The sequence below is a fragment of the Primulina tabacum genome, chromosome 13 (genome assembly GCF_025594145.1).
Source record: "Primulina tabacum isolate GXHZ01 chromosome 13, ASM2559414v2, whole genome shotgun sequence".
Lineage (NCBI taxonomy): Eukaryota > Viridiplantae > Streptophyta > Magnoliopsida > Lamiales > Gesneriaceae > Primulina > Primulina tabacum.
Genome location: NC_134562.1, coordinates 16,493,126 through 16,520,116, shown reverse-complemented (window position 1 = coordinate 16,520,116; position 26,991 = coordinate 16,493,126). Strand labels below are relative to the sequence as shown.

At 45.2% G+C, this 26,991-nt stretch overlaps 2 protein-coding genes across 2 annotated transcripts; one reads left to right on the top strand and one right to left on the bottom strand.

The window, feature by feature from the left end:
* The first annotated feature begins 2,276 nt into the window (after positions 1-2,276).
* LOC142523471 (uncharacterized) lies at positions 2,277-26,485 on the top strand. The gene is made up of 6 exons (XM_075627281.1): positions 2,277-2,531; positions 2,580-2,714; positions 2,787-2,924; positions 14,305-14,361; positions 14,457-14,725; positions 25,982-26,485. The coding sequence occupies exons 1-5, from the start codon at positions 2,456-2,458 to the stop codon at positions 14,468-14,470; spliced, it is 420 nt and encodes a 139-aa protein (XP_075483396.1). The 5' UTR covers positions 2,277-2,455; the 3' UTR covers positions 14,471-14,725; positions 25,982-26,485.
* LOC142523044 (uncharacterized) lies at positions 10,233-11,999 on the bottom strand. The gene is made up of 4 exons (XM_075626684.1): positions 11,318-11,999; positions 10,933-11,223; positions 10,634-10,836; positions 10,233-10,547 (listed from the first exon to the last, which is right to left on the bottom strand). The coding sequence occupies exons 1-4, from the start codon at positions 11,997-11,999 to the stop codon at positions 10,233-10,235; spliced, it is 1,491 nt and encodes a 496-aa protein (XP_075482799.1).
* Positions 26,486-26,991: the final 506 nt, after the last annotated feature.

Sequence of the window (26,991 nt, the reverse complement as noted above, 5' to 3'; positions counted from 1 at the left end):
AATCTTTGGATCAAACCTCATGAAGTTAACACATGCAAGTGCAATATTTCGAAAATTTTGGAAAATAAATCATGTTCTTCATGCATCCAATAATTAAAACATTAATATGATATGATGGATGAGAAAAGGAGATGTATGGTGTGCCTTTGCTTTATATACGCACGAAAATTTGTTGACGACGAAGAACGGGCAAGAACCTTGGCTTGTTTGCACTAGAGCCCTTCGAAAATCCTTGAATGATATGTATATGTCCCGTGTGTGTGTGTATGAGATGGGTGGGGAGAGTTTTCAGATTTTTAAAGAGGGTGGCCGATTGTTTGTGGTGTAAAGTGTAGGGTTTTTAACATATTATATACATAAAATATACTAATTAATTTACTAACTAGGCCTTAGGCCTATTAAGCCATTAAATTAAGCCCATTAGTCTAATTAGGAATTTAATAAAATATCAACAAGGTTTTTGTTTAAATAAATTTGTGAATTTATTAGCCGGGTTGCCAAAAAGCTCGTATTTTAGTTGAAAACCCAACACCGATAAAATTTACTTCCAGGCGTATAAAATCACCTTAAAACCCCTTATTTTCAAAAATATACAAACCTTTTAATCATATTTTAAATAATTAAAAATAATTTTTTAATAAAAACATTTTACTTTTTTCAGCCCTCGGTCCCCGTTCCTTGATCGTCACTTGAATATTTCTTAAAAATACAATTTTATGCATGATGATAATAAAATCATAATTATCATGTAAACATGTAGGTCACATAATCAAATAGCAATTAAAATCAATTAATTACTCATTTTTTTAAAATTCCTAGATTTGCATGCAGTTGGATTACGTCGTCTTAATTTTGGACCTTACACTTTGAAAAATATTTTATTTTGGCATGTTTTTTAAAATATCGACCGAGCCTTCAAAAATTCCTTTGAATCGCTAAAATTTGCGTACCAATTAAAAATATGCTCTGACGGGTAAATATAACCAACAATGCCCATTTCCTGAAAAATACACTTAAAACACCTTATATTAATAAATAAAAATTAAACATGTAATAAAAATAAATTTTCTGATAATTCTTCGGTCTCCGTTCCTCGATCCAGTGCGAAATGCATCTAGAAACCCTAATGCGTGAACTTTTAAAATAATCATGAATTGAATCCTATCATGCAATAATTATGCATCGAATGCATAAAAATAAATAAATAAAACATTTAAATAAAATCCTAGATTACATGCATTGAGGTTACATAATTTTAATTCTTGAACCTTACATCTTAGTTTCTTACAGATTATCAGTATACAACTGATTTAGTTTTCGTAGCACAACTGATCTTTAAAAAATCGAATATTTTGGTGTAATGTGCTAGTAATCTTATCTCAAATGATAGCCTGAAAGCTATTAATATATCTTTGAAGAGTGAGCTTCTCTGTATGAATATCACAACTGATCGTGTAAAACTGAATTTCTCAAGTGTTCTCAAAATCGATGTTAATGTCGAAATCAATCTCTTTCATACTGAATTCTTCATCTATTTATAGGCTTTCATCCAAACGATAATAATAAATGCATTAAATGATTCATATCCGTTTGAATTATTCTATTTGAGTGTGTCAACATTCTTTTGATAATAGTACGAAGTTGCAGTCTGATATGCGGCTCTCCTACTGTTAGTTACAATCTACTGTGTCGATTTGTCAATTGTTGGTTGACCTAGCTGATGACGTGTCAAACTGATATCAGTTGTTCGATTTATGACTTAACACTTGAACTAACTTAATGCGTCAGGTTAAGTTCTAACTAATATAACAGCTCACTCTACTGATTCAGTTATCTTTGTTCATTTAAATTTCATCCGATCATTTAATTAAATCTTGAGTTTGGATGACTTAAGTTTGGATTATTTATCATGTGCACATGATTATCCCTGTTTGGTGGTGGTATGGACCTTTCCTATTGTTTGGGAAATATTGTCTCTAGGCGATAAAAATCATCGGCCTTGGAGTCTCCAGACATATGACCATGAATTTTAGGTTGCTTATTTCCTTATTTTTTTTCCTTGGATTTGATGAGAACATTTTCCAACAACATTTTCATGTAAGAAAAAAATAGCCTTTGACATGGTGTTGAATACATCTTCAAAGAAATTTTCTGGTTTCTTTACACTTAATTCTTATGTATTTATTTTTAGAACAAGTATATCTATCTACTTGTTATAAAGCGTGAATAAGTTTAGGTTGGCCAGTTTTGGTACGGTTGCAGGTCAAATGAAATACACGTATCCTGCGTTGTTTTATCTACCACAGCAAGAGTTTGTGCGGCGCTTGTGTGCGGATGACAGCTTTCGGTTTACTCATTTTCTTCATTTTCTTTGACTCCATCTGCCTGCCATCTTTCTCTCCATCGTTCTACACTTGCTCTTTCGCACCGATGGTGCCTCCGGAAATAGCTCACGATGTCAGCATACACGAACGCACCAAACGCGCTTGGATTACCAATGTTTGGCCGCGAGAACATATTCTTCACGGTTAGTGTGTGTTTGCTCATGGATTTCGATTCCCATTTTGATTTTTGATTAGCTGTTTTTCTTTCAAGAAGCAGGTGTGGGTTGAGTCTCAGAGATTTTGCGTTCAGAGGAATTGTTATGGCTGCAGCTTCAGTTGCTTCCACTATAACTGTCATGCGACCCCCTTCCTCGATGTCACAAGGTGGATGTAACTTAATTAGTGTGATTGGTTCGTTTTTATTTAACTTTATTTGTGATACCCGTGCTTGATATGAGCTAGACTTGGAGAAATTGTTGTTTAAATCGGATGGATATAACTATTGGATGTGGCCAGGTCGGAAGATACATTATGTAGTGGAAGGGGAGGGGTCCCCATTGTTCCTATTCATGGATTTGGGGCTTCTACATATCAATGGAGGTTACGTTTGGTCTCTTTTTTTTTTGTCCTTTTAGGTCGTGAAAACATTAATCGCAATATATCAATTGATACCCAATAGATGGGTCTAGCCCAGGTGGAAGACTTGGATGGGCCCACTACTCTTGGCTCATCCCTAGCCCAAGTGGAAAACAAGCCCACCAAGGGCCCAGGTATTCTCCTATAAATACCAGGTTTGATTGTTCAGTTAAGCTATTCACTATATTGTTTTCAGCAGCGCCCTTAGCTACTCCCCCCATATATCCTCAGTCTCTGACTTGAGCATCGGAGAGGCTACGCCAGGATACTCTCCTGGCTCCCTCCTAACGGCTTTATTTGTGATTTCAGGCCCAGGGTAATTTTGAAGCCCGTGTCTGGATTATTGACGCTTGCGTGGATCGGACCCTAAATTTCCCGTGAGTATCACTTGGCGCCGTCTGTGGGAATATCTGAGTTGAGACGTAGAGATGGTAGGGAGGCGAGGGAGTGGAAGAGCCACCTCAGCATCATCGCGTCCTCGGAGGGAACCAAAACCATCTCGCGCTGAGGCGGGACAGGAACAACCGCATCTTGAGACGAGACATGAACAACCTCGTCAAGAGGCCAGAACTGAGCAGCCCATCCACGAGACGAGGGTCGAGCAAACCCGTCCCAATGAGAATGTGGGAAACTTGACCCTGGAACAGCTGGGCCAATTTATCACCCGAACAGTGGATGAGGCCATGAAGAGGAATCAAGAGTCTATGTTTGTAGAGGAACGGGCCGCCCATCAGGAGCGGGAGGAAAATGTTGAGGTCCATCATAGCAGGGTTGAAGAGACGCAACCCCTCCAGAGTGGGGAGATTAGTGAGATGGGAGAGATGTGGAAAGAGATAAGGAGGTTGAGGGAGCAGGTGGGAAGCAGGGCGCCGGTACCTAAGAGAGGAATCCCTTTTTCACTAGCCATCTTGGAGGAAGGGCTTCCTCCGAATTTCCGACAATCAAACGTTGGAGAGTATGACGGACATACAGACCCTGAGGAACACTTGGGGAGATTTGAGAATGCGGCTCTGTTACACAAATATTCGGACGGAGTCAGGTGCAGGGTGTTTCTGGGCACGTTGGTGAGGTCAGCCCAGCAATGGTTTAATACCCTGCAGCCCAACTCCATACAATCGTTCGAGGATTTCTCTGCAGCCTTCTTGCACCGATTTGCCAGCAGCAAGAGGCATCAAAAGAACTATTTGAGTCTGTTTGTGATGAAACAGCAAGAGGTTGAAACGTTGCGGGAGTTTGTCCAGCGCTTCAACACTGCAGCGCTCGAAATACCAGCGGCTACCCCTGACATCATGATAAGTGCCTTTACACAAGGACTAAGGGGAGGAGAGTTTTTTAAGTCGTTGGTCAAGAAGCCTCCGTCGAGCTATGATGATTTGTTGGCTCGAGCTGAGAAATATGTAAACTTGGAGGATGCTCAACGATACAGGAGGATGAAAAACCGGCCCGGAGGAAGTAGGGTGGAGGGAGCCGAGAGAGGTGGAAAGAAGAGGGGTGCAGGGGAAAGAGATGAGGACAGAACCAAAGGTAGAAGACAATTCTCATCACATGTTCCTCTGAATAGGAGTCGGGATAAGGTGATGGAGGTGAGGGAGTCGGGGGAGAGGGGGAGAAGTCGCAGAGGGTTGAGAGCAGTGCTCGACCTCCGCCACGGGGTCGACAAGAAGGGTCCTCGTCCGGGAGTGAGCTGAGATCTCGCCCGTCTTCTAGGCGGGGTCGAGGCCCTCCATGGATACATCCAAGGATCGAAGAGCCAAGGAGATAGGGTCGAGGTCAGGATGTCCCTCGGGAGCCCGCTGAACCGAGGAGGAGAACGAATGAGGATAATCACCCGACGAGAGGAATGATTCATATGATCTCGGGGGGTGCTACTGATGGGGATTCCGGGCGAGCGCGGAAGGCGCATGGGAGGAGGTTGGAGAATTTTGAAATATCGAGGAGTGCGAACTTACCCCATGATCATGTCATCAGTTTTGGGCCAGAGGATCTCCGAGGCATTGTGGCTCCTCATAACGATGCCTTGGTGGTGACGACCACCGTTGCCAATTACGATGTGGCACGAATCTTTATTGATAATGGAAGCTCTGTTAATATCCTGTTCAAGAGTACTCTGGATCAGATGAAGGTGGAAGGATTTGAGTTTGAGCCAATCTCCACTCCTCTATATGGGTTCGCAGGACATGCCATCCCGCCGCTGGGTCAAATTGTCCTTCCTTTATCTTTGGGGCATGAGCCTCGGCGGGTGACCAAGATGACGACATTTACTGTGGTGGACACCCCATCCGCTTACAATGGAATTCTGGGGCGACCAGCCCTAAAGGATTTCAGAGCTGTAGCATCCACGTATCATCAGAAGTTGAAATTTCCTGTGGGGAGGGAGGTTGGAGTCTTATGTGGGGACCAGAAAGTCGCTCGTCGGTGTTATGAGGGGATAGTGAAAGAAGAGGGGAAGAGGGCACGTGTGGAGGTCAATATGATTAGAAGGGGGCGAAGCGGGTTGCCCGTGGTAAGGAGAGAGGTTCATGAGGTGATGGATGAGAAGCCGGAGATCGTGACATTGGGGCCTGAAAAGAAAACTCTAAGAATAGCCCCTGACCTTGACCTAGAGGTATGGGAAAAACTTATTACTTGTTTACAAGCTAATCTCAACAGGTTCGCTTGGTCAGCCCAAGAGCTCACAGGGACGAGTCCAGATGTAGCAGAACATCGGTTAAACATCTTGCCGAATTCTCGTCCCGTGAAGCAGAAGAAAAGAGACTATGGGCCCGAGAAAGATATAGTTATAAAAAAGGAGGTGGGAGAGTTGCTCAGTGCTGGGCACATTCGAGAGGTACAATTTCCTACTTGGCTCTCGAATGTCGTTCTTGTTCCGAAAAGTTCGGGAAAATGGAGGATGCGTGTGGACTTCAAAGATCTCAACAAGGCATGTCCTAAAGATTGTTATCCCTTGCCGCGGATAGATCAGTTGGTGGACTCCATAGCCGGACACCAGTATTTGTGCATGCTGGACGCTTATCAGGGGTACCATCAAATCCTCTTGGCCGTGGAGGATCAAGATAAAGTAAGTTTCATCACCCCTGAAGGAACTTTCTGTTACGTGGTCATGCCCTTCGGACTAAAAAATGCCGGAGCCACGTATCAGCGGTTGATGGATAAAGTCTTTTCTAAGCAGGTGGGGAGGAAAGTGGAAGTGTATGTGGATGACATCATGGTAAAGTCTAAGGATTCAGCCCTGCTCATACCTGACTTAGTGGAGACCTTTTCCACCCTCAGGTCCTATGGGCTGAAGTTGAACCCTCAGAAGTGTATATTTGGGGAGAAGAGTGGGAAGTTTCTGGGTTATATGGTGACGGAGAGGGGAATTGAGGCTAACCCTGAGAAAGTTCAAGCTATCCAAAATATGGTCTCTCCTCAGGGGCCCAAAGATGTTCAGCAGTTGGCAGGGAGGATTGCTGCGCTGGCACGTTTTATCTCGAGATCCGCCCATAGAAGTTTACCTTTTTTCCGGACCCTGCGAAAGGCGAAAAAATTTGAGTGGGGGCCGGATTGCGAGAAGGCTTTCACAGAACTGAAGGAGTACCTTGCCGAGCTTCCTGTTCTAGCCAAACCGGCAGCGGGGGAGCCTTTGTGGGTATATTTATCTGCCACTGAAGGGGCCGTGAGTTCGGTCCTTGTCAAGCTTGATGGATCAGTTCAACAGCCGGTGTACTATGTTTCGCATGCACTCAAGGGGGCAGAGATCCGATACTCGGGGTTGGAAAAGTTGGCTTTGGCGTTGGTAATGACAGCCAGACGCTTGAGGCCTTACTTCTTATCTCATCCGATTGTGGTGCTCACTAACAGTCCATTAGGCAGAATTCTCACTCATTCTCATATGTCCGGCCGCCTGGTTAAGTGGACTACGGAGTTGGGAGAATATGACATCCAGTATGAGCCGAGAACAGCTATTAAAGCACAAGCGTTAGCCAATTTTCTGGCTGAGACTGTACATCAGGAGAATGAGGACCCTTGGAAGGTGTATGTGGATGGTTCCTCGTCGAAGGACGGAAGTGGGGTGGGAGTAGTACTGATTTCACCAGCTGGGGAAGAAGTGAAGTTGGCTGTAAGGTTGGACTTTCGAGCATCCAATAATGAGGCAGAGTATGAGGCTGTGTTGGCAGGACTTCGAGCAGCCATAAATGTGGGAGCTACCCGGGTACTTATTTTTTCTGACTCACAGTTGGTAGCGCAACAGATGAAGGGGATGTATGATGTGAAAGATGAGAAGCTTATTGAGTATGCTCGAGAAGTGAACAGAATCAGAGAGAAATTCACAGAGATTACATTTGAACAGATTCCCAGGAAAGAAAATGAAAAGGCAGACACTCTAGCCAAAATGGCTGGAACGATGGGAAGTTGGAAGAATAGAGATGTGGTATTTCAAATCGAACTCACACCTCACACGAGTTCACCTGCAGTTGAGCAAGAAGAAGAGGATTGGAGGACTGACATAATTGATTACCTGAAAGAGGGAAAGCTTCCTGATAACCCTCGCGAAGCTCGTAAGTTGAAGATAAAATGTTCACGCTATGTAATGGTTGGGGACGTGTTGTTTAGAACGTCTCTTGCAGGGCCACTTCTTCGGTGCTTAAGTTACAAAGAGGCTGATTATGTGCTCCGAGAAGTTCACGAGGGGTGTTGTGGAAATCATTTAGGGGCTTATGCATTAGCAAGAAAAGTACTGCTCGCCGGTTATACTTGGCCCTCAGTGCTGCATGATGCTCAAGAGTTGGTAATGACTTGTGATAGTTGTCAACGTCATGCGCGGTTGAATCACCGGCCGGCCGCGATGATGAAGGCTGTCACGGCCGCCTGTCCCTTTGACCAGTGGGGAATGGATATCGTGGGACCTTTTCCTATAGCTCCTGCTCAGAAAAAATTCCTACTGGTAGCAGTTGATTATTTTTCAAAGTGGGTGGAAGCAGAGCCTTTGGCCAGAATCACTGAGAACGACGTCCTAAAATTCTTGTGGAAGAGTATAGTATGCAGGTACGGGGTACCTAGGAGGCTGATATCCGATAATGGGAGACAGTTCCAAGGGGCCAAAATCGAAGCTTGGTGTAAAGAGATGAAGATCCAACAAGTCTTTACCTCTGTAGCTTACCCGCAGAGTAATGGTCAGGTGGAGGTGACTAATCGGACGCTGGTACAGGGTTTGAAAGTTCGACTGGGCAAGGCCAAAGGCAATTGGGTGGATGAGCTACCAAGTGTCTTATGGGCATACCGAACCACTCCGAGAGAGGGAACCAAAGAAACTCCTTTCAGTTTGGTCTACGGTAATGAAGCAGTGCTCCCGGCTGAGATCGGGTTGGAATCGGCAAGGGTGATGTTTTATGACGAGGACAATGGGGCGAGACGCGCTACTGACCTTGATCTTTTGGAAGGAAAGAGGGAGGCTGCCAGCATTCAATTGGAAGCTTATAAGAACCGCATTGCACAGTCTTATAATCGGAGAGTCGTGCAAAAAAACTTTCAGGTGGGTGATTTGGTCCTGAGGAAGGTGCCAGAAGAGCAGAGGGGAAAATTGGACCAAAAGTGGGAGGGTCCCTTCAAGTTGGTCGAGAGGTTGAGCTCTGGAGCCTATTACTTAGAGAATGCGCAAGGCAAAGCTTTGAAGAGGCCTTGGAATGCTTATCACCTTAGGAAGTATTATTCTTGATTCTGTCATTGATGTATTTTATTTCCTAAATTTTCTTGTGTAATCCATCGGAATTCAATAAAATCAAGTTCTTCCTTTTATTTCATGAATGTTGTGGTATCGTGAGAGTGATAACATGATTTTATTTTCCTACTAAGGCATCGCTTAGTAGAGGAGCAACGTGAAAAATTTTATTTTCCTACTAAGGCATCGCCTAGTAGAGGAGCAGAGTGAGGAAGAAAAAATTTCTATTTTCCTACTAAGGCATCGCCTAGTAGAGGAGCAGAGGGTGGAGGTGGTACATTTCTATTTTCCTGCTAAGGTATGACCTAGCAGAGGAGTTAGAGGGTGATGGTGTTGATTTTTATTTTCCTGCTAAGGTGTCACCTAGCAGAGGAGTTAGAGGGTGATGGTGTTGATTTCTATTTTCCTGCTAAGGTGTCACCTAGCAGAGGAGTTAGAGGGTGGAGATGGTGAACTTCTATTTTCTTGCTAAGGTGTCACCTAGCAGAGGAGTTAGAGGGTGATGGTGTTGATTTCTATTTTCCTGCTAAGGCATCGACTAGTAGAGGAATAGAGGGTGATGGTGTTCATTTCTATTTTCCTGCTAAGGCATCGCCTAGTAGAAGAGTAGAGGGTGATGGTGTTGATTTTTATTTTCCTGCTAAGGTGTCACCTAGCAGAGGAGTTAGAGGGTGATGGTGTTGATTTCTATTTTCCTGCTAAGGCATCGCCTAATAGAGGAGTAGAGGGTGATGGTGTTCATTTCTATTTTCCTGCTAAGGCATCGCCTAGTAGAGGAGTTAGAGGGTGATGGTGTTGATTTCTATTTTCCTGCTAAGGTGTCACCTAGCAGAGGTGTTAGAGGGTGGAGATGGTGAACTTCTATTTTCCTGCTAAGGTGTCACCTAGCAGAGGAGTTAGAGGGGAGAGGTGGTTGATTTCTATTTTTCTGCTAAGGTGTCACCTATCAGAGGAGTTAGAGGGTGATGGTGTTGATTTCTATTTTCCTGCTAAGGCATCGCCTAGCAGAGGAGTTAGAGGGTGGAGATGGTGAATTTCTATTTTCCTGTCACCGAGCAGAGGAGTTAGCAGAAGAAGATGGCTGATTTTTATTTTCCTGCTAAGGTATGATCTAGCAGAGGAGTTAGAGGGTGATGATTTTATTTGCCCTAACAGGTTAATAGTATCAGAGACAAACTCGTGAGAAGCAGTAAATTCAAATGCAAAATACTCAAGGTTTCATAAATAAAACGAGTTCGTACATGTCAAAAGTGCGCAAAAGGAAATAACCAAATGTAAACGTCCCAAAAGTCGCATAATCCTATGGAAAATAAAACAATGCAGAAAATAACATAAATAAAGGGGCTCAATCTAGGAATCGGGGGGAGACTCGATATGAAGCCCTCGAAGTCGATAAAGTCAGTAGGGGCACCTGGCGGAGGATAGCCCTGAGCATGGAAAAGGCCGACTGCACCCTCGAAACCCACCCCCGGGTAGTGAAAAGCTTTCGGGCCACAGATCTCGACAAATTCTTCGGATTTGAGAAATTCCTCTTTGAAGGAGGAGGCTTCTGCAACATGTCGTGCCTTGGCGTCTTAAAGATCAGCCTGTGAGTTCTTTAATTCTTTCTTCAGCTTCTTGATCTCTTTAGCTTGATCCTCTATCAGCCGCTGAGACTCCTGCTTCTGTTTTGAGAGCTCGCCGCACTGGATCTGGGACTCCGACAATTGAGCTTGGGACTCCGACAATTGAGCTTGGGACTCCGAAAGCTCCTCGGCATGCGACACTTTCATCTCATCAATAGTAGCCTGGAGCTGTTCGCGGAGAGCCTGAACCTCGCGTAATTCTTGACAAGAGTCAGATCGAGCGACGTGAGCGCGCTCAGCCAACTCCCCGACGTACATCATGCCCTGCATAAGTAGACAAGGGTGAAAAGACGATAAGAAGATCAAATGTATATTAAACATCAATCTAAAGGTTATAAGGAGAAGTATACCTCGATGACACTGCTGCATGTCCGGCGGAGGAGGTCTGACCACCCTAGTGAACCCATGAACGCTGCATCGGCGTCGGAAGGAAGCTGATACATTATCTTCTGAGCCAGAGGAGTAGGACCCCGCCCCACGATTGCCGAATCCGAAGTGTATAGAGGATGCACCGCCGATGCGAGGGGAGGCCCCATATCGGGCTCGGACCCCTCTGGAGAAGAGACCGATGCGACAGAAATCTCAGAAATCTTGCGCTTGCCATGCTGAGGGGCTTACGGGCTAAGATCAGTGGATGCATTTTGCTTACCAGACAGAGGAGGGGACTTGGCGCGAGGAGGTGGCGAGGAGGCTCGCTCTGAGGCGGAGGAGGAGGAGCCTGCTTTCTTCTTCTTCGCAGCAGTAGGGGAGCTAGGGGAGCTAGCAGGCTTTTTCGCGGTAGTAGAACAAGAACCTGTTTTCTTTTTCTCAGCAGCAGAACAATCTCCCTTTGGGCCCATCGTGACTGCCGGGGTAATGGATTTCTGGGAAGCTGATGAAGAACCCCCGGCCTTTGTCTTGGAAAGTTCACGGAGAAATAGGGCATTCATGACTCTAGTACCTGCAAGCAGAGACAAGGAACCAAATGAGAATGTTATCAAGTAACATAATAAATAAAAGAAAAACAAGAAGTATGGACAGATGAGAATATCTACCAGCATTCTCCTTCAGCTTAATTTTAGCGGGACTTAACCCGGCATGACATAGGAGATCCTCAGATAGAAGTTTGGGAATGTTAAAGCATCGATCTCCTAGTACACTCATTATCTGCAGGTACTCCTCATCTTTCTTATAACTCTTGGAAAGTTTGGGTTTAGTGAAGACAGGGTACCAATCGGTAAAGCAAGTCAATTCTTTGGGTGGCTGTACAAAGAAGAAGTATTTTTTCCAGTCCTTCACATGACTGGGGGCCCCATCGAACAGTTTGTGGCTAGACCGGGAGGTTACATAGAAAGGTCCATCTTTTGACCTGGACAAAACTAAGAAGTAGGAAAAAGTGGTGCAATTCAAAGGGAGGCCTAAAGCTCTGAATAACACAGCGAAACAGCTTATCAAACGGAAGGCATTAGGCGTGAGTAAACCTAAGTGCACCTGATAGTACTTGCTTAATTCTTGAAAGAAATCACACAGGGGGAAACGAAGGCCGGCATCAAAATGATGCTGAAAAAAGGTATAATAGCCCTTGGGGGCTAGATAAGGTCGATCCTTTGGGCCAGGAATGATGATCTGGTGGGAGGAAGAAATGTGCCACAGAGTCCTAATTTTCGACTCACTACGAGGAGGAATGTAGGATGACAAGTGACCATACCATAAGTTATCTGCCTCAGATATGTTCATTTGTTGGGTCACGTGACGAACTTCCTTACCCGGACGACTATGAGCGGTGACTTCCTCCTCAGGAGGATCAGGGTAAAATCAGGATCAGCTAAGGAAGTCCTACCCTGGCTAGACTCGCTGGACCTGCTAGACCTGCTAGACTTGCTGGACTCGCTGGACTCACTAAACCTCTCAGAACCACTCGAAGAAGTAGACTCGGAATCGGAATCGGAAGAAGACATAAGTGCTAAGGATAATCAAACAGGAAGAGGAGGGAACTGACCCGGATGAGGCAGGGGAAAATACTCAAAGCAATAGAATCGCAAGGATGGCCGAGCGAGGTGCGTTACGGCACGTGAGGGCTGGCGCGCAAGGGCGACGGGCGAGCTGGTGCTCGGGTGATGCGCGAACGTATGACGCTCGGGCGAGCGTGGCACGGCGTGGGCGAGCACGCGGCGGAGGGCAAGGGTGAGCGTGGCGCTGTCGCTGGGCGAGCGTGTGCGATGGCGAGCATGCGCGCTGGGCACTCGGCGAAGGCGATGCGCGGCGGGGGCGCGATGGTGAGGCGTGCTGAGGGCTCGGGCGAGCAGGCGTTGGGCGAGCTGGGGGCGCCGGGCGAGCGTGGGCGATCGGGCTGTGCAGGGGCGCTCGGGCGAGCGTGGGCGATCGGGCGAACGTGGGTGCTCGGACGCTCGGGCGAACGTGGCAGTGTACGGGCGAGCGTCGGTGCTCGAGTGCTCAGACGCGGGGGCGGGCGTGGCGATGCGCGGGCGAGCGTAGGGATGCTCGGGCGAGCGTGGATGCTTGGACGCTCGGGCGAGCAGGTGTTGGGCGAGCTGGGGGCGCTGGGCGAGCGTGGGCCATCGGGCTGTGCGTGGGCGCTCGGGCGAGCGTGGGCGATCGGGCGACCGTGGGTGCTCGGACGTTGGGGCGAACGTGGCGGTGTACGGGCGAGCGTCGGTGCTCGGGTGCTCAGACGCGGGGGCTGGCGTGGCGATGTGCGGGCGAGCGTAGGGATGCTCGGGCGAGCGTGGATGCTTGGACGCTCGGGCGAGCAGGCGTTGGGCGAGCTGGGGGCGCGCTGGGCGAGCGTGGGCGATCGGGCTATGCGGGGGCGCTCGGGCGAGCGTGGGCGATCGGGTGACCGTGGGTGCTCGGACGTTGGGGCGAACGTGGCGGTGTACGGGCGAGCGTCGGTGCTCGGGTGCTCAAACGCGGGGGCGGGCGTGGCGATGCTCGGGCGAGCGTGGATGCTTGGACGCTCGGGCGAGCGTGGCGGTGCGCGGGCGAGCACAGGGATGCTCAGGTACTCGGACGCTGGGGCGTGGCGTGACGTGGCGCGCTTGGGCGAGCAGACCCGCAGGGGCAGGGCGAGCTCGCGTTGGGGCTAGCGCGTAGATGGTGAGGGCTGGCTTGGCGAGGCGCGCAAGCGAGGCAATGGCTTGCGGCTCGACGAGGACAGCGTGGCGAGCCGGTGTGTGTGCTGGGGCGCGAGCCGGTGTGGGTGCGAGGGCAGAGAAAATTTTTCAGGGAGAAGTGAGGATTGGAGTGCGGAAGGAGCCTATATTTATAGGGGGAGCACAAATCTTACCAAGATTGTGATTTGATTTGATATCTTTTCCTTACAGGTCGATCCCCGTAATTTTCGCAGCGGCAAGCATCGTTCGTTAACGACAAACGAAATAAATTTTTCTGTTACGGTACGTCCTCGTCGCAGATAAACCAAGGACAACACAACTAATCGAACTTTGAAGCTACGATTCAGTTCGACTCGGGAGGGGGAGACTGTTGATACCCCATAGATGGGTCTAGCCCAGGTGGAAGACTTGGATGGGCCCACTACTGTTGGCTCATCCCTAGCCCAAGTGGAAAACAAGCCCACCAAGGGCCCAGGTATTCTCCTATAAATACCAGGTTTGATTGTTCAGTTAAGCTATTCACTATATTGTTTTCAGCAGCGCCCTTAGCTGCTCCCCCCATATATCCTCAGTCTCTGACTTGAGCGTCGGAGGGGCTACGCCAGGATACTCTCCTGGCCCCCTCCTAACGGTCTTTTTTGTGATTTCAGGCCCAGGGTAATTTTGAAGCCCGTGTCTGGATTAGTGACACTTGCGTGGATCGGACCCAAAATTTCCCGTGAGTATCATCAATGTTCTCCCCCCTTTATTTAACTTCGTAATACATCTATAATACATCTAGAGAAACAATCGAAATCTCACATGCGTTAGCTAATTTTGCCTTGTGCAACAGTAACTTATGTGCTCTTCATGTTATCTACAGAAACAAAAATGATTTAAATAATAACAACCTTCTTTGTGATTTGAAGGTTCTGAACGCAAATGGATTCTAGCTTCTAATATGGTGCCGTGCCATATTGATGTTGGTACACAGTTTAACAATTGCTCCTATCAAATTAGGAAAATTTGTTTATTTTCTTCTTAATCTTTTATTTTCTTTTGGTACAACATACCTGAATAGGCAAAAAATCATAAGGTCTATGCACTAGATTTGCTAGGATTCGGGTGGAGCGAGAAGGCAATTATTGATTATGATGCTTTGGTATGGAGAGAGACCGGGTGGTGGATTTCTTAAAGGAGGTAGTAAGAGAACCTGCTGTATTAGTTGGGAACAGGCAAGTGTGTGCTCCTTTTTCTTTCTTGCTGCTTTTAATGGCTGTACGAAGGATGTTGTCGATGCATTTCATTCGGGAGAATCGTTGAGGTTAATCCAACATTATTTAATTTGAGGTATATGCTGTTTTCTACCCTATAGATTTGAATATTATTTGTAATGAGCTTTTAATCCATTTATGGACGCATACAAGTAGAGAAGTGGTTGTACCAATGTAGAACCCGTAAATCAGTAGACGTATAAGCCATGCATAATTCTAGATTTTTAAATTTAATTGACTTCATTGCATGATTATTTTAAATGCATTTGTTTGAAGTTAATTATTTTATTATTTCAGTTCAGTAGTTTGATCTTTAGCATTTCAGTTATTTCAGTGAGGCCGGACCGGAGTTGGAGTTTTGAGATAGAATTTAAGATTCGAGAAATATTTCCAGAAGTTAATTTAGCTAGCAACCAAGTTCATTTAAGTTAGAAAGGGAGGTTTGAGGATTTAATTTAATTATTTGAGGTGATTAAGAAATGAACTCATTTAAGTTATTTAATTAAGGGGTTAGCTCACTAAAATTATTTAAAGGATTAATAAGGCTTTCAAGGATTATTAGTTGACTAGATAATCAACATTTCCCTTTATTTTATCATGCATTTTTCGGCCACCCTTAGTGCTAGAAGATTCATTTTCCAACTCATCAACTTTGACCAATTCTTTGCATGTAATTAGTAGGATAATTCTAGGATTTTTGGGAGCACAATTTAATTAATTAATGGACATATCCTAGACTAGAAAATAAGAAAAATTTCGGCCACTACCTCCTAGAAGCATCCACCAACTCATTTGATATCAAACCATAATTCAAAATTCAAAAATGAGAAGACTTGGTCTTGATTCTTTCCTTATATCTTGCACCCACTTCCCTCACCCTCCTAACCATCATTCCCCCTCCCTTAGTCACGAAATTCAGAGTGTTTTTGAGAGAGGAAAACCGTGGGAATTCAGTAGGAAGCAAGGGAAGAAAAATCGAGAGCAAGAAAGGTAAACAAGAGAAGCGCTCCACCTCCTCCGTGCCGCGCGTCGTCGTTTCGTTCGTTTTCTTTCAAAACGAAACCAGGCATGTCTAGATTTCTTTCAAACCTCAATCAAGTCATATTATCATTTATTTTTCAGTACATGATCATGTTTTAGCAAGTAAAAATCGAGATCCATGTCAAAATATTTTGGAGCACACATGCAGAATTTTCGACTTCCCTTGACAAGCTTCACGTTTTTCTGAGTTTTGATGGTTTCAGGTATTGGATCGACTCCAGGCTCCCAAGGCGGCTTTTATACATGTAGTAGGATGCATTACGACCATGTTGGTCCATTCAAACCAGCCCCATACTTGCTGGAAAACCGAAATGACATCAAGTTCCCCATAAGTGCAGAAATGTGATTCGAAATTTCAGTTTTGTGTCAAAGGTTGTGGATCTGATCTTGGCTGCCCCAAGGGCCTTTAGCCATGGTTGGATCACTTCCCTAGCATGTCTAAGACGTGACTAAGTCGCCCTTTTGGTGGCTTGGTCCATGGCTCATCGGTTTTTAAATAATCAACAAGAACAGCCCCTTTCCCCATTCGGCCCTTCCATTTTTCAGCATATGGTTCGTTTCTTTTGTGGCTTGGTGTGGATCTTGGTTGGCCTATGGCCCTTAGCCACGGTTCATATCATGCTCCTAGATGTCTAGATCGTGCCATGGTCAATCAAATGGCCACTGGAACGACGCAAGACATCGATCATAGCATAAACACTACACACGCATGCACGTTGCTCTCGGTTGGACCCTTCGGTTAAGATTTGGTGTGATGCGGATTGTGGCTGGCCTAGAGCCCTTAGCCATGGTTCAAATCATTCCTTGGGATGTTGGTAAGAGTCTCTGGTCGGTGGTTCACGCCCCTAATGGCCGATAGTCTCGAAACCAATGCAAGTCTTGTAGTGCGCAGCTGCTGTATTTTTTTGACAGCAAGTATGCTGCTGTTCAGAAGCGTCGTTTGAGTTCTTGGTTGGCTTTTAGCCCATGGCCTTGGACTGGACAGTGCCTCATTGAGTTAGGAAGGTCATGTTTTTGACCGTTTGTCATTTGGATCATTTTTGAGGTCGTACGAGAATTTACGGTGCAATGTGCCAAATTGACTCTCGAAAGAGCGTTTCGTGTTTTGGCCTCCATTTCACCTAGATTTCGACCCTATCATTTTAGGAACGTTATTTTATGATTTTTCAGCGTATTTTAATCATGACTATACGTCGGTTCAGTGTCGGTTCAGGTTGGTTCGGAGTCATGATTAAATGCGAAGTCATTAGGCGTCATAGTCGCATCTTTTGAACGTAAATTTCATAGTTGGTCATGTTTAAGCTATTGCATATTTTTCATGGCACAGTTAGGTTGCAGCGAGCCTGGGAACGATCCAATCCAATCCAGTTGGTAAAATTACAGGAATTTTCATTACGCCAGTTAATTATTTTACGTGCATTAAACAGAAAATGATTATTTTTGAGATTTATGCGATATGGCTTGTGGTTCATTCACTATGTGGGAGTGTTATTTTTATACGGTCGCCAGTGACCGATCAGTTCAGTATGGTACCACCCGGTCGCCAGTGACCGGCCAGCTCAGTTCAGTTTCAGCCTCCCCGGTAGCCAGTTACCGATCAGTTCAGCTTAGTGCAGTGGCCACAGGCGTAAAACATAATCTCAACAGAAAATTTTATCAGTTATTTCAGTACAGACTCCAAGGAGCAAATATTTTTACAGTGACTTCCAGTTCAGTTATGCACGTATTATAACTGCTCAGTACAGATTATTTTCAGTATGCCTCAGGACAGGATATTTTATCACATGCATATTTTAAATTCAGATTTTTACTCGTTACCTGCGATTTATGCATGCTGAGTCTTTAGGCTCACTAGACTTGATTGTTGTAGGTACTGATGAGGCCAGGGCCGAGGGCGGGGACCAGTGAGCCAGCTTGGGTCGGCAGTAGTGGCACCCGAGGACCTCAGTGCAGCAGTTGTTATGTTTTTCCGCAAACAATTTTATCAGTTGTTGGATATTTTTAAATTGTGATTTTTGGCAAACTTTATTTTCTTCCGCTGCAATTATTTTGAAATATTGAACTTGTTTCACCAGTGATTTTATGAGCGAGGCCATTAAGTTCTTTTTAAAAAAAAAAAAAAAAAAATTTTAATTTTCCGCAAATTTTCAAGCAAGTAGATCGAGGGCCTTTGCAGTTGGTATCAGAGCGGTGGTTCTGTATAGGGTTTCACTACTACTGACCGCGAGAAGCTCACGAAGCCACGCCTTTGGTCTGTAAGTTTTTTCAGTTCAGCATTTTGTTCAGCATTTCAGTTATAGCATGAATTATTTTGTCAGCATGCTTCAAGATTTTCAGTATTTCAGAGTTCATTTAAAATAAATTATGGAATTATGCATGTTAGTTACGTATGGGTTATGTTGGAACAGTATGCCCCCTAGACGCATTTTAGAGCGCAACAGAGAGGTGGAGCCTCGCCGAGAGGATAGAGAGGAGCATAGACCGGAGGGAGACCTACCACCTCCTCCACCGCCCCCACCGGACATGAGTGCCCAGATGTTAGCTGGAATGGCACAGTTCTTCGCACAGTTTGCGGGGGGCAATGCCGCAGCCGTAGCCGCAGCCGCAGCCAGGCCGACAGGGCCCGAGGCTGTTTATGAGCGATTCATGAAGATGCGCCCGAAGGAATTCTCTGGGACATCTGACCCCATGGTTGCCGAGGGATGGATCAAATCCCTCGAGGTTATCTTCGATTTTATGGAGCTGGGAGATGCAGACCGAGTCCGATGTGCCACCTACTTGTTCACTTGAGACGCCCGCTTATGGTGGGAAGGAGCTTCGGTAGCCCTGACCTTGGCTACACTTTCTTGGACCCGCTTTACGGAGGTTTTCTACTCCAAGTATTTTGCTGAGGAGGTTCGCACCAGGCTGACCACCGAGTTCATGAGACTGAGACAGGGGGATATGTCGGTTACGGAGTTTATCCGTAAGTTCGAGAGGGGCTGTCACTTTGTGCCCCTGATAGCGAATGATGCCAAAGCCAAGCTGATGCACTTCCTGGTGGGTTTACGGCCGATCTTGCGCCGGGATGTTAGGGTATCTGACCCTGCTACTTATGAGATTGCCGTCTCCAAGGCCTTAGCCGCAGAGCAGGATCTGCGGGATATCGAGAGGGATCGCCAGGGCAAGCGCCCAGTCCAGGCACCGCACCGCCCTCCTCCTCTTCAGCATCAGCAGCAGAATAAGAGGCCTTTTCATGGACCGCCCAGGAACAGAGGCCAGCAGCAGCGGGGACGCCCAGCCCCGAGGACTCAGGAGCACCCAGTCTGTCCCAGGTGCTCACGTCGCCATCCTGGAGCATGTATGGCTGGCTCAGGAAAGTGTTTTAAGTGTGGCAGTCCAGACCACATGTTGCTGCAGTGTCCTCAGAGGAATCTGCCTACCCAAGGCAGAGTTTTTGCTCTCCATGCCGCGGAAACCAACCCGGAGACTATGTTGTTGACAGGTACCTTTAAACTTTAAGTTATTCTTCGAATTTCAGCATTTTGGGAATCGGGATTTAGATTTTGAACTTAGAACTGTTATAGGATTGCATGCTCTACTCAGATTTATTTCGGGGAAATTAAGCTAGAGGAACCTAGACCTTTGCATGTCTATAAGTTTAGATCTTGTAGTGGGATTCAACTTAGAGCTCCGCTCTTTCAGGGAGAATTTTTATATCTGGTTCCGCTACCAAGGCCTTGATAGATTCAGGGGCCACTCACTCGTTTATTTCGGAGATCTTTGCAAACTTTCTCAAGATCCAGACCATTGGGCTAGATACAGCCTTTTCAGTAGTGTTGCCGTCAGGCGAGGAGATGGCAGCTACCAATGTTATCCGAGATATAGACCTTGAGTTGCACGGTAATCTTGTTTATGCGGATCTGATTGTGCTACCGATGCCGGAATTTGACATCATCCTAGGGATGGACTGGCTATTGAGGAACAGAGTGTTGATAGACTTCCAGCGGAGATCCGTTCTTGTCCGACCGCCTGGAATGGAGCAGTTCTTATTTGAGCCGGACAGGTACTTTCCTTTACCGCGCATTATTCCTTATGTTCAGGCTAGGAAGCTCATGCATAGAGGGTGTCGGGCATTTCTAGCAACCCTTTTATCTGTCCCCGAGGAACCCAGCCATTCAGCCTCAGATGTTCCGATAGTTAGAGATTTCTTAGACGTTTTTCCCGAAGACGTCTCTGGTATGCCACCAGAGAGAGAGGTGGAGTTTTCCATTGAGCTTATGCCAGGTACGACTCCGATATCCAAAGCGCCATACCGACTAGCACCGACAGAGATGGCAGAGCTTAAGAAGCAGATCCAGGAACTTCTCGACAAGGAGTTCATTCGCCCGAGCTTTTCTCCATGGGGCGCGCCAGTCTTATTTGTGAAAAAGAAGGATGGCTCGATGAGGCTTTGCATTGACTACAGGGAGTTGAACAGGGTTACAGTGAAGAATAAATACCCACTGCCGAGGATTGAGGATCTGTTTGACCAGTTGCAGGGAGCTTCGATTTTCTCCAAGATAGATCTGCGTTCCGGTTATCACCAGTTGAGGGTGAGAGATGCTGATGTCTCGAAGACAGCTTTCAGGACTCGTTATGGCCACTACGAGTTCCTAGTGATGCCGTTCGGTCTGACGAATGCGCCAGCGATCTTCATGGATCTAATGAATCGCGTATTTCAGCCGTACCTCGACCAGTTTGTGATAGTGTTCATAGATGACATTCTCGTCTACTCCAAGAGTCGGGAGGAGCACAGCAGGCATCTGACCACAGTGTTGCAGACATTGCAGAAACATAAACTATTCGCAAAGTTCAGTAAGTGCGAATTCTGGTTAGAGAAGGTGGCGTTCTTGGGCCACATTGTTTCTAGCAGTGGTATTGAAGTAGACCCCGCAAAAGTTGTAGCAGTCAGAGATTGGGTTGTGCCTCAGAATGCATCCGAGATCCGCAGTTTCCTTGGGCTAGCAGGATATTACAGAAAATTCATCCAAGGATTTTCCTCTATTGCCGTTCCACTCACAGCACTGACAAAGAAAAATGTGAAGTTTGTGTGGAGCGAGGAGTGTCAGAAGAGCTTCGATACTTTGAAGCAAGCTCTTATCTCAGCACCCGTTTTGGCTGTACCGTCAGGATCTGGTGAGTTTGTCCTTTATACCGATGCTTCGAAGCTTGGTTTAGGTGCAGTTTTGATGCAGCATGGGAGAGTGATAGCGTATGCTTCTCGACAGCTGAAAATCCACGAGAAGAATTACCCTACCCATGATCTGGAGTTAGCGGCCGTAGTTTTTGCTTTGAAGATTTGGAGGCACTATCTGTATGGAGAGAAGTGCCAGATCTTTACCGACCATAAGAGCCTCAAGTATTTCTTTACGCAGAAGGAGCTGAACATGCGTCAGAGGCGTTGGTTGGAGCTTGTGAAAGACTACGATTGTGACATTAGCTACCACCCGGGTAAAGCTAATGTAGTTGCGGATGCTTTGAGCAGGAAAGTCGCAGTGATGGCTCATTTGACGATGCAGAAACCTCTTCAGATTAATATGCAGAGGTTTGATCTTGAGACTTATCCGCGAGGTAGAGTTCCTCGTTTATCTACCTTGACCCTCCAGTCCTCTCTTATTGACCTTATTCGCAGCGGTCAGGCAGCAGATGAGCAGTTGGCACAGTGGAAGAAGAGAGATGAAGCCAAGGGCAGTGTTTTGTATGCAGTCAGCGACGGTATTGTGAGATACCGAGATAGGATATGGGTTCCCAGCAGTGATTCTATCCGAGCAGACATCTTATCAGAGGCCCATACGTCCCCGTACTCTATTCACCCTGGGAGTACGAAGATGTACAAAGATCTGCAGCTATTGTATTGGTGGCCAGGAATGAAGAAGGACATCAGGCGTTTTGTATCCGAGTGCCTGACTTGTCAGTTAGTGAAGGCCGAGCATCAGAGACCAGCAGGTTTGCTCAAGCCTCTCCCTATTCCCGAGTGGAAGTGGGAGAATGTTACCATGGACTTTGTGACCGGATTGCCGAGGTCAGCCAGAGGATCGAATGCTATCTGGGTGATTGTAGATCGTCTTACCAAATCAGTGCACTTCTTGCCTATTAAGACGACTTTCACCATGGTTCAGTATGCAGAGCTGTATATCCGAGAGATAGTCCGACTCCATGGTATTCCAGTTTCTATCGTATCCGACAGAGATCCCAGATTCACTTCCTCGTTTTGGAAGAGTTTGCATTCGATTATGGGTACGAAGTTGCTGTTTAGCACAGCTTTCCATCCGCAGACGGATGGGCAGTCAGAGCGAGTTATTCAGATTTTGGAGGATCTTCTTCGCGCTTGCGTCATTGATTTCTCTGGGAGTTGGGAGTCAAACTTACCATTGGTAGAGTTCACCTATAACAACAGTTTCCAGTCGTCTATAGGTATGGCTCCGTATGAAGCGCTGTATGGTCGCAAGTGTAGATCTCCTGTTCATTGGGATGAAGTAGGAGAGAGAGCAGAGTTGGGTCCAGAGATTGTTCAGCAGGCAGCAGATGTAGTAGTCAAGATCCGTGATAAAATGAGGACTGCTCAGAGTCGACAGAAGAGTTATGCCGATCAGCGGAGGAGAGAGTTAGAGTTTGCAGTGGGCGATCATGTCTTCGTGAAAGTGGCACCTATGAAGGGTGTCATGAGATTTGGCAAGAAAGGGAAGCTCAGTCCGAGATTCATTGGACCGTTTGAGATCCTCGACAGAGTTGGGACGCTAGCGTATCGTGTGGCTCTTCCGCCAAATCTGGCCGGAGTACACAATGTCTTTCACGTCTCCATGCTGAGGAAGTATATGGCAAATCCTTCGCATGTGCTGAATTTCGAGCCGTTGCAGCTTACTCCGAACTTATCTTATGAGGAGAGACCCGTGCAGATCCTAGACAGACAGGAGAAGAAACTTCGGAACAAGTTGGTTAAGCGAGTCAAAGTCAAATGGCTCAACCATTCAGAGGAGGAAGCTACGTGGGAGTTTGAGCCGGAGATGAGAAGTCGATACCCTGAGTTATTCGGTGAGTTCTAATTTCGAGGACGAAATTTCTTTTAAGGGGGGGAGGATTGTAGAACCCGTAAATCAGTAGACGTATAAGCCATGCATAATTCTAGATTTTTAAATTTAATTGACTTCATTGCATGATTATTTTAAATGCATTTGTTTGAAGTTAATTATTTTATTATTTCAGTTCAGTAGTTTGATCTTTAGCATTTCAGTTATTTCAGTGAGGCCGGACCGGAGTTGGAGTTTTGAGATAGAATTTAAGATTCGAGAAATATTTCCAGAAGTTAATTTAGCTAGCAACCAAGTTCATTTAAGTTAGAAAGGGAGGTTTGAGGATTTAATTTAATTATTTGAGGTGATTAAGAAATGAACTCATTTAAGTTATTTAATTAAGGGGTTAGCTCACTAAAATTATTTAAATGATTAATAAGGCTTTCAAGGATTATTAGTTGACTAGATAATCAACATTTCCCTTTATTTTATCATGCATTTTTCGGCCACCCTTAGTGCTAGAAGATTCATTTTCCAACTCATCAACTTTGACCAATTCTTTGCATGTAATTAGTAGGATAATTCTAGGATTTTTGGGAGCACAATTTAATTAATTAATGGACATATCCTAGACTAGAAAATAAGCAAAATTTCGGCCACTACCTCCTAGAAGCATCCACCAACTCATTTGATATCAAACCATAATTCAAAATTCAAAAATGAGAAGACTTGGTCTTGATTCTTTCCTTATATCTTGCACCCACTTCCCTCACCCTCCTAACCATCATTCCCCCTCCCTTAGTCACGAAATTCAGAGTGTTTTTGAGAGAGGAAAACCGTGGGAATTCAGTAGGAAGCAAGGGAAGAAAAATCGAGAGCAAGAAAGGTAAACAAGAGAAGCGCTCCACCTCCTCCGTGCCGCGCGTCGTCGTTTCGTTCGTTTTCTTTCAAAACGAAACCAGGCATGTCTAGATTTCTTTCAAACCTCAATCAAGTCATATTATCATTTATTTTTCAGTACATGATCATGTTTTAGCAAGTAAAAATCGAGATCCATGTCAAAATATTTTGGAGCACACATGCAGAATTTTCGACTTCCCTTGACAAGCTTCACGTTTTTCTGAGTTTTGATGGTTTCAGGTATTGGATCGACTCCAGGCTCCCAAGGCGGCTTGTATACATGTAGTAGGATGCATTAGGACCATGTTGGTCCATTCAAACCAGCCCCATACTTGCTGGAAAACCGAAATGACAGCAAGTTCCCCATAAGTGCAGAAATGTGATTCGAAATTTCAGTTTTGTGTCAAGGGTTGTGGATCTGATCTTGGCTGCCCCAAGGGCCTTTAGCCATGGTTGGATCACTTCCCTAGCATGTCTAAGACGTGACTAAGTCGCCCTTTTGGTGGCTTGGTCCATGGCTCATCGGTTTTTAAATAATCAACAAGAACAGCCCCTTTCCCCATTCGGCCCTTCCATTTTTCAGCATATGGTTCGTTTCTTTTGTGGCTTGGTGTGGATCTTGGTTGGCCTATGGCCCTTAGCCACGGTTCATATCATGCTCCTAGATGTCTAGATCGTGCCATGGTCAATCAAATGGCCACTGGAACGACGCAAGACATCGATCATAGCATAAACACTACACACGCATGCACGTTGCTCTCGGTTGGACCCTTCGGTTAAGATTTGGTGTGATGCGGATTGTGGCTGGCCTAGGGCCCTTAGCCATGGTTCAAATCATTCCTTGGGATGTTAGTAAGAGTCTCTGGTCGGTGGTTCACGCCCCTAATGGCCGATAGTCTCGAAACCAATGCAAGTCTTGTAGTGCGCAGCTGCTGTATTTTTTGACAGCAAGTATGCTGCTGTTCAGAAGCGTCGTTTGAGTTCTTGGTTGGCTTTTAGCCCATGGCCTTGGACTGGACAGTGCCTCATTGAGTTAGGAAGGTCATGTTTTCAACCGTTTCTCATTTGGATCAATTTTGAGGTCGTACGAGAATTTACGGTGCAATGTGCCAAATTGACTCTCGAAAGAGCGTTTCGTGTTTCGGCCTCCATTTCACCTAGATTTCGACCCTATCATTTTAGGAACGTTATTTTATGATTTTTCAGCGTATTTTAATCATGACTATACGTCGGTTCAGTGTCGGTTCAGGTTGGTTCGGAGTCATGATTAAATGCGAAGTCATTAGGCGTCATAGTCGCATCTTTTGAACGTAAATTTCATAGTTGGTTATGTTTAAGCTATTGCATATTTTTCATGGCACAGTTAGGTTGCAGCGAGCCTGGGAACGATCCAATCCAATCTAGTTGGTAAATTACAGGAATTTTCATTACGCCAGTTAATTATTTTACGTGCATTAAACAGAAAATGATTATTTTTGAGATTTATGCGATATGGCTTGTGGTTCATTCACTATGTGGGAGTGTTATTTTTATACGGCCGCCAGTGACCGATCAGTTCAGTATGGTACCACCCGGTCGCCAGTGACCGGCCAGCTCAGTTCAGTTTCAGCTCCCCGGTAGCCAGTTACCGATCAGTTCAGCTTAGTTGGAGTGGCCACAGGCGGTAAAACATAATCTCAACAGAAAATTTTATCAGTTATTTCAGTACAGACTCCAAGGAGCAAATATTTTTACAGTGACTTCCAGTTCAGTTATGCACGTATTATAACTGCTCAGTACAGATTATTTTCAGTATGCCTCAGGACAGGATATTTTTATCACATGCATATTTTAAATTCAGATTTTTACTCGTTACCTGCGATTTATGCATGCTGAGTCTTTAGGCTCACTAGACTTGATTGTTGTAGGTACTGATGAGGCCAGGGCCGAGGGCGGGGACCAGTGAGCCAGCTTGGGTCGGCAGTAGTGGCACCCGAGGACCTCAGTGCAGCAGTTGTTATGTTTTTTCCGCAAACAATTTTATCAGTTGTTGGATATTTTTAAATTGTGATTTTTGGCAAACTTTATTTTCTTCCGCTGCAATTATTTTGAAATATTGAACTTGTTTCACCAGTGATTTTATGAGCGAGGCCATTAAGTTCTTTTTAAAAAAAAAAAAAAAAATTTAATTTTCCGCAAATTTTCAAGCAAGTAGATCGAGGGCCTTTGCAACCAATTTCTTCCTACCATTAAAATTAATGCATTTGGACATTCTTATTTAGTTTCTAAATTGATTGGTCTATTTTTATGCTTAAATTTTAGTTTTGCGCTTCCTTTTTTGGCCCAGTTGAACTTGGCCACTAACCTAATTGTTGTCTCAGTCTAGGATGATTTACAGCCTTGGTATCAGCGGCCTCAATGCAAGATCAAGTTAAGGGGGTTGTATTGTTAAACACTGCAGGACAACTTGGTGGTGTCAATGATGCAACAGAAGAATCTGAAGAGACGCTCTTGCAAAGATTGTTTTAAAGCCTCTAATAGAAGCTTTTCAACGTGTCTTGCTTCGCCTTTTGTTTTGACAAGCCAAGCAACCTGCCCGCATTGAGTCTGTCCTGAAAAGTGTATGTCAATTCCGTGCTACTAACCCCAAAAGCGTTCAGCGTATTTTCTATTATTTCAATAACTGCTGCATGCTTTAGTGGGCACAATATGCATGCGATTCAGTTACCATGCCATTGAAATCGTGAAAGTATTGTCTAGATATGGTAGGAAGAGTGTGAACAATGGGTGGACTAAATTGTTAGAATCCGGGTTTTATATTCCTGGTGAAACTTTGAACTATGATGATGAAATCAAACTCAAACTCAAACCCCACAATATTGGAGTCCAACTTATTCTTAAGAATATCCTCACACTATCGGCTATTCGACCTTCAATGTATAATTTTTATGGAACTGACTTGCACGCATGTGCCAAACCCCAACTAGAATTTGTATCAGTCCTCACCCCAACTCGTTCTCTAATTTGGTCTCCCATCAAAGAACAACCCAAAAGATACGAAATAGGGAAAACCCATGTCTGGCCCATCTAAAAGACCCAACCCGACCAGACACATATTTACATATACAAAATCGAGGTCGATCTCTGCATCTGCACTTTGCTAATTGCTATATATATTTATATTTTAGGCCTCTAGCAAGGTTAGATTCTATAAATCTTTTATGTCAATCACTTATTTTCACGCCTACCTATGGCATATATCTCTTTCAGCAAGGAAGAAAATTGATTCAGATCTAATTAAAAACTTTAATTGCATTACTAAATTTTTAAAAAATTATAAATTCGTTTTTGTTCAATTTTTTAATTATGATAAGGATTTTTCATACTTAAC

Bases quoted from the DNA above. Each gene is read 5' to 3' on its own strand.
- LOC142523471 (XM_075627281.1), top strand. From the start codon at position 2,456: ATGTCAGCATACACGAACGCACCAAACGCGCTTGGATTACCAATGTTT. The intron at 2,532-2,579 runs GTGTGTGTTTGC...ATTTTTGATTAG, and splicing joins GAACATATTCTTCACGGTTA to CTGTTTTTCTTTCAAGAAGC. The intron at 2,715-2,786 runs GTAACTTAATTA...GATATGAGCTAG, and splicing joins CTCGATGTCACAAGGTGGAT to ACTTGGAGAAATTGTTGTTT.
- LOC142523044 (XM_075626684.1), bottom strand. From the start codon at position 11,999: ATGAACATATCTGAGGCAGATAACTTATGGTATGGTCACTTGTCATCC. The intron at 11,224-11,317 runs GTAGATATTCTC...CTCTGCTTGCAG, and splicing joins TAAGCTGAAGGAGAATGCTG to GTACTAGAGTCATGAATGCC. The intron at 10,548-10,633 runs GTATACTTCTCC...CTACTTATGCAG, and splicing joins CATGCAGCAGTGTCATCGAG to GGCATGATGTACGTCGGGGA.